The following is a 15,283-nucleotide window of genomic DNA, read 5'->3' on the forward strand; positions in this document are numbered from 1 at the left end:
CCCCACGCAGGACTCCAGCATACCCGTGAGTCCTTTAAGTTACTTTCACCCTTGCACACGGGGTACTTCCGGAGCTAAAAGCATGAACTGGTTCAGCGGGAGTGAACAAGCCAAGGCTCTGTAGCTAGGGGCTATAATAAGTCAGTCTCTGTGAATCAGCACGGAGGGGGACGTGGAGCACACACACCAGTGACTTACACATCACCTTGCACATTTCCTTGCCCTTCGACTTGGCACCTTGGGGAACATAGTTAATGATCACACAGCATAATTAGCAGGCTGAGGCTCTGCAGTGTGTGATTCTGTTCTACTCAAATGGCCATGGGCATTGAGCAAGCAGGCTACTCTCCACTGCAGGGTGTGCCGTTCCCTCCTCTGGCCCCTCAGTGAAGAGGCTGGATACTCTGATTGGAATTGCTGTTTTCCCCTCCACACCTCAGCTCCCTTGCTGATTGCATTGGATCCCTTTGTCATTATCACAATATGTACTTAGGGAACTGAATTTTCAGACACACTTGGCGAGCTGAGTTAAAACCGTTATTGATTAGGAAGGTTGTGGAATGCACTTGAGTGTGCCAATGTAATTGTTCTGCTATTTGCATAAGTTATTAGCAGTAAAGCAACTTATCTAACATATTGATTGAACTCTATACTTGGCTAGTCCCATATTTGCAGAGGTTTAGGTATCACAGAAATACCCGTTCTGTGCCAAGGCTTCTGAGGGAATCTCAACATTGCCTCTGTACATAAGCCCTTGCATTCCCAGAAGGCTTGTGTTAGCCAATCACAGGTTCATGGTTTCCAGTATAAAACTGTTGATTTTTTTACCTCTGACCTTCTAATTTAATTATTTAGGAGCAGTCAGGTGAGCTGGGTTTTATTTGCAAGAATTCTTATGGGAAGCAAAAGTTTGATGACTACTCGTGTGAATAAATATTTGTCCCAGATGATCTCTTTTGGCCATTCTGAGATGCTCTTTTTATTACTTACATAGCAGATTTGTCAGGAAATTATGACTGCAGTACTATCAACCTGAATCATTAAAAAATCTGGAGTCAGACCTCCAAAATAAAAGAGACTGGCTTAAAAATCATGAGGTTTTTTTTTTTAAAATGATACAGGCAGTCCTTGGACTTAAATTGCATTGTAAGTTGAAACGTCATAACTCGGCATCTCAATACAGTCCATTGCAGGACCGAGCATCGTAAAGTAGAACCCAATTGTCGTAAGTCGAATCAGGGTTTCAATTCAGAAATGTCATAAATGCCATTCATTGTAAGTCGAATGTCAAAGTGAAGGACTGCCTGTACATTTTAGGTTCTTTTTATTTGCCTTCAGGTGTTGAACCTTTAGGGTCCAACTCAGGTCACATTTCCAAGCTTTTCTCTGCAACCATGAAGACTAGAAACTTACTTTAAAAAAAATGAAAGCTAATATTCTCATACAGTAACATGACTCCAGAAGCTGAGGCTTTAAGAAAAACACCAAATATTGCAAGTGTCAAATATCATGAATGTTCGTAGATTATTTGCAAAATGGAAGGGAGTCTTCCTGTTTGTAATGCTGAAATCAAACAAAGAAGGAACTGAGTCCAAACCATGTTACTTAGTTCACCAATCACACCTAAAAGGTCTTCTTCCAACCATACAGTGAACAATTGAAACAAACTAATTCTTAAAAATCATCATGACCTGTTCCTGAATAAATCACAAACCAAAATTATTGTGTGCTGTAAATAGTTCACTCAGCAATAGCAATGATGAAATCCCTTGCTGATATTGTTAATATCCTGAATAAATATTTTCCAATGGGTTGGATTTTAATCTAAATGAAGTTGGGAGACTTTCTGTATGCCGTTGCATAGGTGTGACTGACGTTTCTGATTCCTGAATCCCAGATTATTTTAGATTTTCTTGCCCACATGATAGTCAGTAGAGGACTGGGGCTGGTTAATTGTATTGGTGACTTCTTGGGCATATTGTTTGTGTAGGTTTCTATATAAAAGTGCCCATCCAAGTGTTCAGATTACTGTGTGTTGGAATTCTCTCTGTGGGCCTAGCAGTGGTGACTCACATTTTGCCAAGGAATCAGTCTTTCATGTGTGGGAACTTTCCTTGCATTGCTGTTCACACCTGCATAGAGAGCAGCGATTTGTCTTTTTGGTCTGTCTTCTTTTTTGAGTCAGTGTTTCATTTCAAACCCACAACGTTGGCTGTGGTACCCTGCCCAGTCTGGGTTGATGTGGAAGGAAGGGAGTAACTGGAAATAATGAGATCATGGTGCATTTTGAATTTCTGTTGTTGAGTGAGATGGTCAAACAAGGTTGAGTCTTAAATCCAAAAGCACCAATCTAGATAGGGTGGTGTATTCCTGCTTATGTCTTGCTAGGCTTGTGGGAAAAGCTGGAGGCAGAGGCTGGATACTAGGGATGAGAGCTGTGCAGAGTATGAAGTATCAGAGGGCTTGCCATGTTTGTTGCTTTTTACAGATCCAGACTAAGAGGCCTGTGGCACCTTATAGACTAACAGATATATTGGAGCATAAGCTTTTGTGGGTGAATACCCACTTCGTCAGACGCATGACATGCGTGCGTCTGACGAAGTGGGTATTCACCCACAAAAGCTTATGCTCCAATACATCTGTTAGTCTATAAGGTGCCACAGGGCTCTTTGTTGCTTTGTGCAGAGAATGGACATTCTGGTTTGTGAAGGATTTAGAGTTTGAGATTTGGCTTCATTATGAATGAGAATGAAACCTAAAAATTTCTAAATCCTCTGGGGAAGAAAATTCTGAAAAAATGTTTGGGTTGATTAAAGCAGTTTGTTCTGATGACATCAAAATATTCCATTTCAGTTTTGAATTTGTAAATTATATCACATTATATTATATGACAAAATAAAAACAGTCTATAGGGCAAAGTCATTTCAACATAAAAAATCAAAATGTTTCCTTTCCAAAATGTCAAAATGGGAACTTTTCTCCATTTTTTCTCCAAAACAAGATTTTAGGGAAATTGACAATTTCGCGAAGCATTTCCATTCCAACAGAATCACATTCTCCAGTGGAAAATGGTTCAGTCAAAGGTTTCCAAGCAGCTTTATTAGGGATATTTATTAGGCAGGAAGGACAGTTCCTGTCTTCACAGTGTATTAGCAGGGCTCTGCCTCTTAAACCTGTTATTGGCTGGAGCCAGTACCCAATCCTGAAGCACAGGGAAGTGACCCCAGGGTGCCATTGGTCTGTGGTCCTGCTCCGTCCTGCACCCGTGCACAGGGCAGCCTGGGTGTGCTGGCATGCAGCCCACGCACTCAGGGAAGGACTGTGCCTACTTAGCATTGTCGCCTCCTTAGCTGTAGCTCAGCTGAGCTACACATATTCAATGACTATAATTCGTTGCCTCCAGCCCTCAGCTAATGCTGAGTATCCCTCCAGGGCCTGCAAACTTGTGCCTTACTTGATTGCTAGACTGTCTCCTTGGCTTTTAGTGTGCATGTCACAGTATAGCAAATGCACCCAATTATCACCTTAGGCTCAGCACTGCCGACATTTCTAACCCGCCCCAGCTCTCCCACCACCTTTGGCACATGTGCACCCACAAAGGCGTTAGGGGGAGCCACACAACTGAAGGGCGTCCCACTACTGTGAACGGGTGCTGTGTTTAGGACTTATACCTTCTCCATCACTGCTGACTCCTCCTGGGAGAACCCTTCCACGGGGAAACGGTTTCCCCGTGAATTATAATTTGGGTATTTCTGATTGCTTCTGTGCCCAAGGGCAATTTTCCTTAAAGCATGAAAAGTTCCCTGGAGGCTTTGTGCTTCTTCAAAACCTCCGCTGTTCCCCTAGCTGCCCATTCCCCAGACTAAGGCAGCTGTGGCTTGATAGCATCTGGCAAAACAGAATGGAGGAAGGGAAATGCAAAGCCGAGGATGTACAAGCAGAATTGTTTCTAAATAAAACGGTGCCGTGAGCTTCTCTACGAGGCATACACAGCCTTTAAAATAATCAGTGTCTTTTGAAAGAAGAAATATTTGAAGGCAGAAACCACCATTTCCTCCTGAGAAACCTAATGTATCTGGAATTATCCATCCACGGCTGTAAATCCCCAGTAAACCCTGGCAGGAGTTTAAAAAGCAGTTACAGAAATGGCTATATATTTTTATCTGAAACCTCAAGAGAGAACTAATCACGGCGCTGATGGCAGCAAGGAACAGTCAAGGAGTGTGAGGAGCATGCTCATGCTGATGAGTGCAATGCTAAGTGCTGCCTGCAGCTCACATGGCGTGGGAGTAATTCTGAACAGTGCTTGCAAACTTTTACCAGTCACAATGGGGAGTTCCATTTGTTGTTACTCCTGGACCCTTTCATTCATTTTCAGACAACCTGTGAAGTGTTTGCAGTGTGACATGTGCCCCTGTGAGGCATGTAAGAGACCCTCTGCAACAACTACCCTCCAGCCTAATAGGAACACAGTCAGCTGAGTATCTGGAGGCTATGTGTTCAGGTCTCCCCTTCTAATTGTTGATTGGCCATTTTACATGGAAATGATTATTTAATGGAAAATGCAGTCACTGCAAGATTTAAGTTTTCTATGGGAAAATTTCAATTTTGTCAGGAAAATCAAAATGAAAGGTTTGGTTTCAGGCCAGGTCATCCTGAATCAAAACATTTCAGTGTGTCCAACTGAATCAAAATGTTTCATTTCAGGGCATTTCAACATTCATCTGTGTGCACCAGAGCTGCCTTAGAGGAGTTGTTCAGATGCCTCATAGACCAATTCTCTTCTATAGCCTGGGGTCCCTGGGTCCCACAATACATTACAATCTCTCCTCTACTTAAAGCACAGTTATACATCATGGCAGTTGCATAAACATGCTATATCATGGGAGATGTAGTCCAGCCAGGGAGCCTGACCCATAGAGGAGAATGGGGAAACCCAAACTACAAGTTCCATGAACCCTTGTGGCAGCTCATGGAGGCACAAGTTAATGCTGAACCACCCCAAAATACATTTCCACAATGGCAAACTGAAATTTCTGACCTTTCTGTTCCAAAAGTTGATATTTTGACTTTGTCCCAACTCAAGATTAAACAAATTTTGAAATGTCAGTCTTTCCTGAAGCACAGAAATTCTCATTTTCAGCCAGTTCTGCCATTACCACTTGTGGGCATTCTTCCCTCTGACCAAGGCCTGTGTCCCCCATTCACCAGACAAAGCAACAGAGGTTGCCTAGATCACACTCAGCCTAGCTGGGGGTAGAACACACACCACTAATATCACAGAGCCAAGTTTTGTTTAGCCTAGTCACACTGCCCCTGGGAACAAGTCTACCACCTTTGCAGGTGGATTTGCTGTCTGAGAAACATACAGCTGAATTGCCTGGCCAGTAGTCACATAGGATGGCATTTCAGTGCAGTGATAGTGTGTAGTGAATGAAGAAGAGGCAGCAGCAGCAGCAAAAGCTAAGGAAATAAACTGAGACCCAGAAGAACTGGGTTGTGTCTCCTTGTAAGAGGTCCAGACTCACCCCTGCAGCGCCTCCTGCTGGTCATCCAGGGAATTAGCTCACCAGCTTCTCAAATGCCCTCTGCAGGCCAGTGATCTGCCTAGTCATCTACACTGGCCCCATGTCCCTCCCAGGACCCCAGTGCCCCTTGCCCTGGGTGCTGCCCCCTGGCAATACCCACACACACTAGGTCTCCCCTCCCAAGGGAACCCCCACCCACTAACCCCACCTCACGATAAGGCCACTGCCAGTCACCAACTAGCCCCCACTCTCTAGGGCAGACTGCAGTATAGGCTACTCATCATCAGCAAGGTTGGGTTTGGACCTGCTGCCTTGGCCTAGCCCTGGGCTGCCCTCTGCAACCCCCAGTACCCCTTGGCCTTCTCCCAGGCCACAGCCTGGGGCTATCCAGGCTGGAGCTCCCCAGCCCTGCTCCACTACAGGTACCCTATGTCTAGTTCCCTGTAGCCAGGCCCTTCTTTCCCTCAAGGCAGAGAAAGACTGTTAGCCCCTGGCTCCCAGCCTCTTTATACAGGCCATCTGGGCTCTGATTAGGGTGTGGCCCAGCTGCAGCCACTTCCCCCAATCAGCCAGGGTTTTACTTTGCCCAGCCCAAGCCCTCTGCAGGGCTTTTCCAACCCCTCAGGGCAGGAGCGGGTATCCATCCCGCTACACTCCTCTACCCCTTGTTTGTTGTGTGATGCTGGAGAAGTGGTTTCTCTGAGGTCTGTGCAGGGAAACCACCTATAAACACATGATGCAGGAGGAATGGTTTGTGGTTAAGGCATTGTCCAGTGACTCAAAAGACCAGAATTCAGGTTCTGTCTTAGCCAGTGACATACTTATTTACCTTGACAAAGTCATTTGCTGTCTGAGACCCAGTTTCTCATTCTATAAGCTATTTTGGCTCCTTGGGTGCATAACTACATATATGCTGTCATAAACATACAGCCAAGGGTAGCATAAAATCCCTCCTTTACCTGTAAGGGGTTAAGAAGCTCAAATAACCTAGTTGGCACCTGACCAAAAGGACCAATGGGGGAAAGAAGATACTTTCAAATCTGTGGGGGGGGGGAAGGCTTTGTTTGTTCTCTCTGTGTGTTCCCTCTGGAGACAAAGAGAGAGACCAAGCAGGTAATCCAGCTCCTACTGAAATGATACATCTAAAATTACAGAAATTTTAAGTAATAGCAAGGAAATGTGTTCGATTATCTTTTGTTTTAGCTTGTGAATTTTCCCTATGCTAAGAGGGAGGTTTATTCCTGTTTTGTAACGTTAAAGTTAAGCCTAGAGGGGAATCCTCTGTTTTAAGTCTTTTTATTACCCTGTAAAATTACCTTCCATCCTGATTTTACAGAGGTGCTTCTTTTACTTTTTTTTATAATAAAGTTCTTCTTTTAAGAACCTGATTGGTTTTTAGTGTTCTAAAACCCCAAGGGTCTGGTCTGTGTTCACCTTGTTAACCTATTTGGTTGGTATATTATTCTCAAGCCTCCCCAGGAAAGGGGGTGAAGGGGCTTGGCGGGATATTTGGGGAAGGTAGGGCTCCAAGTGGCCCTCCCTGAATGTTTGTTTAAATCACGTGGTGGTGGCAGCAATACCATCCAAGGTCAAGGAAAGGAATTTGTGCCTTGGGGACATTTTTAACCTAAGCTGGTGGAATATAAGCTTAGGGGGTCTTTCATGCGGCTTTCCACATCCGTACCCCAGAGTTCAGAGTGGGGAGGGAACCCCGACATATGCACGTGCAATTACCTGGAATTAATGGGAACAGAGAAAAGTCTGTGTCAAGTCCACTAGACAGCCAATAAATCTATCTTCTCTATTTCTCATTCCCTCAAGCAAGAAAGAAACCAGGTTTTATTAAATCTGGGCTCTATACACATAGCCAAGTTTATTGCACTTTCCTGTGTAAAGGAGGACAGAAAAATATCTTCAGTGTCCTAAAAAACTTCCTAGGCCTGGTATCTGCCCCCCACCCCTAGTTCTCTGACACATCTGAAACCTCAATAATTTGTTCAGGCGTGTATGCTATTTATAAACCTTAAGTCACCAATCAGAGTAACTTTATATAGAAATCAAATTATCATCCAACAATTAACCAATAATCCAAAGGCTATAATGTGTTTTGACACGTTATTTGATAAGGACTTGTCAGGAAAGAATGGTTGATAAAATGGTTCATTTGGCAAACAGGTAAACTCATACATGGTACATGGTGCCCTCATAGTTTAGAGTCAGTATCCCTCTATTCAGCTCTATCAAAATGGTGGCGTGTGATTTCCTCAGGTCTGGATTTTGACACAGGCACAATACGCAGGTGCCTAGAACCCTGACTCCCACCCATGTGATGACATCAGAATCTCAGCTTGATTTTCTTTAAAACAAATGTGTTTCCAGCCCTTGTGGTTGTGACGAAAAGGTTAAGAACATGACCCAAGTGCAACTGATGCAGTGGTGTCTGCCTGAGTCTTCAGAGAGCCTGATACAATTGCTTTAAGAGAGGGAACAGCCCCATGTGTAACCCATGCAGTGATATCTGCCTAAGTCTGGGAAGATCAATCAGAAAGGAGGGACTGCCCCTACTGTAACCAAGGCACTAAGGCCTGCATGAGAATGCAGACATCCTACAGCAGGGGAAGCAACCAATAGTACCAAAGTGGCAGCCATCTGGCCCCCTACTCACTACCACTGATGACCATGCCTCCTGCTGCTGCAAAGGTGGGGAGGATGGAGACTTCCTGTTGCTTGGGGGGAGAGGGAGAAAATAAAGTGGGTGGCTACTACTGTAACACCACACCTCTGGATAGGTTATTAACAAGGGGTATTGAACCTGGGACTTCTGGATGACCATAAGCCTTTATTGCCTGAGCTAGAAGAATCAGTTCTACTAGCCAAGTCTGTAGTAGGTTCACTAGTCTCCATCTGTGGCATTGGACCAGCAGCACTGGACATGAGTGCACGAATGTCCACTATAAATGCATGTTGCAAAGCCAGTCATGGCAATTAGCAGGAACTGCCAGTGTAGCTGTTTTCTTCCAGACGCAGGCAGCTCTTGTGGGAAGTGTGCGGTGCTTATTTGCACCTATTGGAACCGTGTCAGCCTTGTGTGCAGCAGCTTGTTTTCATCTGGCACAGCCCTCCATGCAGTTGTAAGGGTGACGGCATCTTGTCTTGAAGTTTTGGGGGAGCTATCTGAGCCAACACAGAAATTAGATGTTAATGTGCAGCTCAGGCAACCACTAATGGTGCAGGTGGCCGTGTTCAGCTCTGAATCACGTGATGCGTATGCCAACTTCTTCCCCAAACTGCTGCACAGTATTTCACTGGTGCAAATACCAGCACCAGGGCCAGCCAATATAAATGCCTTCTGTTGTCAGTCGTTGGCTGCGTCTGTATTCTTTCTGTGGGCTGCCTCAGCCAGAGAACCAACACAGCGCACTTCGATCGAACTGCCCACAAAGACCACCAGACCTGATTAGTAGCGAAGGCACCCAGCCAGGTTTATTGTTAATGAAGCACAGGCTTTCTTTCTATTACAACTCCTACCAAATTAGTACATTTGTTCAGGTAATGGCTAAGAAATAGATTCCCTAGAGACTATCGCTGAGAGTATATCCCTCTCAGCTACTGTCCCAGCCCATGAACAATGGGCAAGCATGACTGGTGGCCAGGAAACAGGCCCCCTATTTAAGAGCAGAATTCTGCTCTGTGCATTGTCATAGGTAACCAGGGCTCAGCGGAGGGACTCTGCCCAGCTGGAAACACTGAAGAACCTCTGACGCACAGAAGGGCAAGATCAGACACAGGACATTGGTTCAAAGAGCTGTAACTCTTGAGAGCTTTAAATGTCTCTGTGGCTAAGAAATTCCTTTGCCAAGCCTGGGGGCCTTGCCTTCCTGCCACCTTGTATGTGAAGCAGTTAAACTAGAAGGCCAGAGTGCCTAGGTGGGCAGTGTGTAAGCGACTGGGGGATGGGGGTGATTGGGAGATCTCTGACACTGATTTTGGGGTCTAGAGCAGCTGTGCCCCACATCCCAAGGAAGGGCATGAGCCCAGGAGTGTGCCATAGGATCCCAGAGCTAGACACAGTGACTGGATTCTACCCAGACCCAAATGGCTTGGAAGCCCATGGAACCCAGCAATTAGGTCCACTTGCAGGAGACTGGTGCCCGTACAGAGGGAGACTGGGCCAGATTGTAATATCCAGCACTAGGACCGTAGGGACAAGAATGATGTAAAAGCTAAAATTCCTGTTTGCTTTGAGTTTGGCCAGGACTCTGTAACCCACTGGTGAGTGTGTGCTACAGGTTCCCCACTGTACCTGATCCACAGAGAACATGAGTTTGTTACAGCCCCACCCATGGCTGCCTGACTCTCTAGCTGTAGCCACTCACGTTTTTACCTCCAGTGGTCCCCGGTTCAATCCCCAGTGTGTTGGCCAAGCTGGGGGCCACCACATATGCGGCAGTGATCTGCCCCATAGCCATCACCCAGCCCCTACTACCCTGAATGCTGATGCCCAACTGTGCTACTGGCAGAACCATGGCCTTGTGTACTGTTGCCTATCAGAGGAGCGAGGGAGCCCCCTAGCTTTCCACACTGGTACAGCTCCTGAGCTGGAGCCCCTCTGCATCCAAGCGCACAGAGCCTCTGGGACAGCACTTGTCGCCCATACTTATTTGTATGCACTGTTTGAAAGGTGGTGGTGTGTTAACTGGGATGGAATATATAGTGTTGGCATAACCCAGACCCTGCCCAGCATTAAACTGTGTTAAACAAGGTTCAGGGTTTGGTACACAAAGACCTGCTCAGTGCCATGGCAAACACCCCGTTAAACAGCCTTCTAAAACTTTTAGTAAAGATATAGAAATGAAGGGAAACAGTTAATGTGTTTGAAATGCAAAGTATTAAGTGAGGCTTTCTTTTTAACAACATCCCTTATTCCCTTTCCCTGCAGCTGGAGAGAGTCTTTAAAGTGAAAAAGCCCCTGTCTGACAATCCTTTAGATGGTAAGAACTGTCCATTTGGCGGGGGGCGGGGGGGGGAAGAGAAGAAGTTAGTTGAGAGGGGCTGGAGCAGTCATTGTTGCTGTTGTTAAATCGGATCTCATTTCCTAAGAAGACAAAACAAGACAAACAAGAGGGAAGAGAAAAGAACAGCAAAGGCAGAAAATGCAGCTTCTGTCTCTGGGGTTGACTCTGACATGCAACCTCACAGCTGGAAAAACACAGACCCAGCACATGGTCTGACCAACTGCGCCGAGACCTGGCAAACTCGTACCAGCATCAGGCTGTTTAGGGCATTGGTTTAGCTACCTCTGTCTGGCCACAGGCTCACAGGAGTGCCGTAAAATGGATGGTCTTGGCCAGCTAAGTCAAATTCTTTTTAAGACAGAAGGGACAAGCAGAGGAATAGGAAAGAGAAGAAATAAAGTGGGGAAGGAAAAGAACACACAAAGCTGGCAAAGTCCCACATCCCACATGGCAGGATTCAGCCACAGCTGGTGGAGGTGGTGATGTCATCGGGATCCCTCTCTCTGACCTGGTCAGGTCAGGACACCTCTCAGGATTAGCACAAAGAGGGGCCAGGCCCAGGAGATGGTGGGGGTGGCAGCCATGATAGTGAAGGTAACTCCAGTAGCCAGTTTTTCTCCCAAAGCCTCCTTCTGTAAGAAACCCTGAAGGCAGTGGTGGGTGGAACAGCCCATCCCCTCATTATTTTGTATACCAATTGGGCCTAATATCAGATACACCAATACTAGCTTATTGACTTTCAGTCTCACATTGTTCCTATTTACTAGGCATGAGCTTAACACGGTCCTTAAGTTATAGGCTTTTCATTTGCACCTTTTCCCATCAGCATTAACTGTCTAGGTTATTGTGACACCTTAGGACCTTCCACTCCTCCCTTCTCACAGCTAAGCTCAGAATGAGAGTAAATTGATAGGCCAGTCACCACACTGTGTTGCTGTCCGATAGAGACCAGTAGGGATTCTCTTGCACCTGAGGGCTGGGGTTCTTATAAAGAGGCTTCTAGACCTCTGCCATTTGATGCATATTTCCTATGCAAATCTATGTAACTGCACCACCCTGCTGAATAGAAGATATTCTGCACTTCCAGAGTCACAGGCACATAAGTTCTAATATTAGTACTTATTTAAGATGTCTTTGAAGGGAAGAGGGACATTAGCCTCCCCCACACTCCAGTAGCATTGGTGAACATAGGTTTAAGGCAGCCTGAGTGTGGGGGAGTCTCAGTTACAAGCAGGGAGTCCAGCTCACAGCCTATACATCACCTCTGGAGCTGAGGGACTTCCACAAATGCAACTTTTCACCCCTGGTATCTGTGACTGGCAAGCCCTTAACCAGTGTTCTCCTTGGTCTCTTACAGATTGCAGTGAATGGTGGGCCAGAGGTGAAGGATTTAAACCCAGTGCCAGGAAGAACGAACTAGGTTCACCATGGATAATACAAATGAGATTCCTGCCGGAGGACGGGGAAAGGGGAATCCCAGCTGAGGTAGTAAAAAGCCCCTAATCTCTGACTCCTGAGCCATTCACCAGGAGGAAAGCGCCATTTCCTGAACTGCTTCGCCTTTCTTATACCCCGACTGGCTCCTGGCAGTACAGATCTGACTCACTTGCCTGATTATTAATCTGATTTCCAGGGATCTGGAGGAAAATTTCTGGCTTGGTGCCAGGAAGTGCATTAGAGACATTGACTTGCTGCCCACAGGCCATGCAGGGACATTCTCTTCCCTCTTACTGACAACAATGGAAAACCCAGCAAAGGGGCAGAGCATTTCTTAATGTGAACTCCATGTGTTTAACCCCTGCAGAGCCCTTGGGAACAGCACTGGAGAGTGTTAGGCGATGTTGTGGAGGATCTATCTGAGGACTCAGTGAGGGACCAGCTTTGCTGCCTAAAGAGCAGAGCTACTGGATTTAAGCCTTTGGGATCAGCTGTTATGAAGGGTGACTTGGAATTCCAGGTGCATTTCTCTGCTGCAGCACCCTGATGTAAGACCCTCAAGAGCCGGTATTGTCTATTGCTTTGTCCTTTCAGGGACTTTTTATAGGGGGTTGTTCCTGGTGGCCTTGGTGCTTTGTCTATAACTGATGAGCCTCTTCACTCAGCCCATGGGCCTCCTCCCTTGAAGTGAAACAAGGAGGCACGAGAGAGAGAGAGGGAGGGCAGCTCACCTCACCATGGTGCTGCCGCCGCCTGACAAGCGCCACGTGTGTCTGACCACCATTGTCATCATGACCAGCATGGCCTTCATGGATGCCTACCTGGTGGAGCAGAACCAAGGGCCACGGAAGATTGGCGTCTGCATCATTGTCTTGGTGGGAGACATCTGCTTCCTCATCGTGCTGCGCTATGTGGCAGTATGGGTGGGGGCTGAGGTGAAAACAGCCAAGCGGGGCTACGCCATGATCCTGTGGTTTCTCTACATCTTCGTGCTGGAGATTAAGCTGTATTTTATATTTCAGAATTACAAAGCAGACAAGAAGAATCTGGAGACAGTGGCCAGGAAGGCTTTGACCTTGCTCCTGTCCATCTGTGTGCCAGGGCTCTACCTGGTGCTGGTGGCCTTAGACAGCATGGAGTACATACGAACCTTCAGGAAGAAGGAGGATCTGCGGGGACGCCTCTTCTGGGTGGCCCTGGATCTGCTGGATATATTAGATATTCAGGCCAACCTATGGGAGCCACATAAGACTGGGCTTCCCATCTGGGCAGAAGGGCTCATGTTCTTCTATTGTTACATACTGCTCTTGATCCTGCCTTGTGTCTCTCTTAGTGAGATTAGCATGCAAGGGGAGCACATTGCTCCACAGAAAATGATGCTCTACCCTGTGCTGAGCCTGGTCACCATCAACATTGTCACCATATTCATCCGGGCCATTAACATGGTCTTGTTCCAGGACAGCAGGGTCTCCACTATCTTTATTGGCAAGAACATCATTGCTATAGCCACCAAGGCATGCACTTTCTTAGAGTATAAGAAACAGGTGAAAGAATTCCCCCAGAATGCTATTGCCCTAGAGCTCCAGCAGAACTCAATCTCTCACAATCAGACTATCCACAGTACACAGGGAATTTCTCATGAGCAGTCACCCACTAGGGAAATTCTAGATACATGACGGATCACCTCTGGACATCAGCATTAGCTTGAATTGCATTGAGGAGTGTAGGGAGGTGAGAAGCTGCTCTCCCATTGTATGGGGCATGCGTGATGGACAAGTCCCAGCAAGGAGAGCTCTCCCAGGCACAAAACACTTACCATGTTTTAATCAAACTATGGAGTGTTTCCTAGACCTCTTCATCTCAGGTATAGCCCTAGGAATTCTCCAGAATAACCAAATGAACTTGCAAAGGACCTGAACCAGCTACGCCCTCTGTTTTCCTTCCACCCACTCCTCCCCTGCCCAACCAAGTAACCTGATAATGAGATTTCTCTCTTTGTTCCTTAAGACTCTCACCTTTGCTCCAAGTCTGGAATGAAGATATTGTTACCAGAGTCCTTTGTATGGAATGGGAATGGGCGGGAGGGGCGTTTGCACCAGTTAATCCTGTGATTATAGATGTGTCTTATTTCAAAAGGTTGTGTTTACTGTTCCCTATTTATAACTCTTCTTTGATCCTTTCTGAGAATCCCCATTGTTGGGTCTGGTTTCTTTTGATTTGTAATCCACTGGAACAGCTCCCTTTGCTATTTGTCCCAGCAGGAACAACACAAAAAGTAGCACCCAACACAATAAACAGCTATGTCTCTCCTCTCATTCTCCTGCTACTCGGCTCAGGCTGCTGGTTGGGAAGCAGGGATATCCATCTCTGCTAGTGCACTAAGCCAACTCAGCGGGGAGCAGTATTTGACAAGCTAATGTTAATCTAATGCTGGTGTTTTATGTATCTTGTTCACTTCAAATGACTCAGCACAATATTTCTATTTTTAGAAGGATCTCTCTCTCGCTCGCTCTGGCAGTGCGAACGCTCCTGACTACAACAGATGGTGCAGTGCAGCTGCCCTGGTGAATCCAACCAGGGCCAACATGAGTGGAAGCAGATGCCGATGAGAGCTAATAATAATGATGATGATGATGACGATGCATTTCACCCCAGCATCAGCGTTTATAAAGAGGGCTGCTTTCCACAGCTACTATATTTTTAAAAATAAAATATTTCCATAAACCGGAAAGAAGTGCTGCTTGAGCCACATGACCATGGGAGGGCTGGGAACCAGCACCATGTACAGATCTTCTCCCCTTTGGGCATGGCAAATGGCTCATACAAGCAGCTGTGGGGCAGCTGAATAATAAAAATAAAAACCCAGTGAGAACAAATGGATCTGTAGTTTTGTGTCTGTGTTTGGCGGCATGTGGAGGGCTTGTAGTACTGCAACACTGCTGGTATCCCATCTCATTTGGGATCTCCTGAACCCACAGCACTTCCTGCCACCAGCATTCCAAGCTCCACAGCATCTTCTCTTGCTACTCCATCCTGATTCCAAAGCACATGGCTGTGCTCTCTTCTCCCCAGAGAGCATGATCATGATGCGTCTCACGGCCTCCCCCAGGTGCCATAGCTTGCTCATTCTGCTGCCTAGAGCTGGCTGAAAAATTTTTGATGGAACAGTTTTCCATCAGAAAATGATGTTTCATCGATTGCAAAATGTTTTATTGGAATGTGTTGATTCTGATGACGTTTTTCTATAGAAAATTTTCAAAATGATTGGCAGTCAAACTGAAATATTGTGCTTTGACTTTCTCA

The 15,283-nt window shown here is 46.2% G+C and overlaps 1 protein-coding gene across 2 annotated transcripts in view; it reads left to right on the forward strand.

The window, feature by feature from the left end:
* Nucleotides 1-14,856, forward strand: part of TMEM121 (transmembrane protein 121) — a 189,123-nt gene extending 174,267 nt beyond the window's left edge. Inside the window, exons 1-2 of one of the 2 annotated variants that reach the window (XM_065555738.1) lie at nucleotides 10,473-10,519; nucleotides 11,901-14,856. In XM_065555738.1, the coding sequence (XP_065411810.1) occupies nucleotides 12,718-13,656 (939 nt within the window). In that variant the 5' untranslated portion in view covers nucleotides 10,473-10,519; nucleotides 11,901-12,717 and the 3' untranslated portion in view covers nucleotides 13,657-14,856. Of the gene's footprint in view, nucleotides 1-10,472; nucleotides 10,520-11,900 lie in introns of those variants that run through there. The other variant, XM_065555737.1, reaches the window with a different exon arrangement.
* The last annotated feature ends 427 nt before the right edge of the window (nucleotides 14,857-15,283 follow it).

Source organism: Chrysemys picta, chromosome 8 (genome assembly GCF_011386835.1).
Source record: "Chrysemys picta bellii isolate R12L10 chromosome 8, ASM1138683v2, whole genome shotgun sequence".
Lineage (NCBI taxonomy): Eukaryota > Metazoa > Chordata > Testudines > Emydidae > Chrysemys > Chrysemys picta.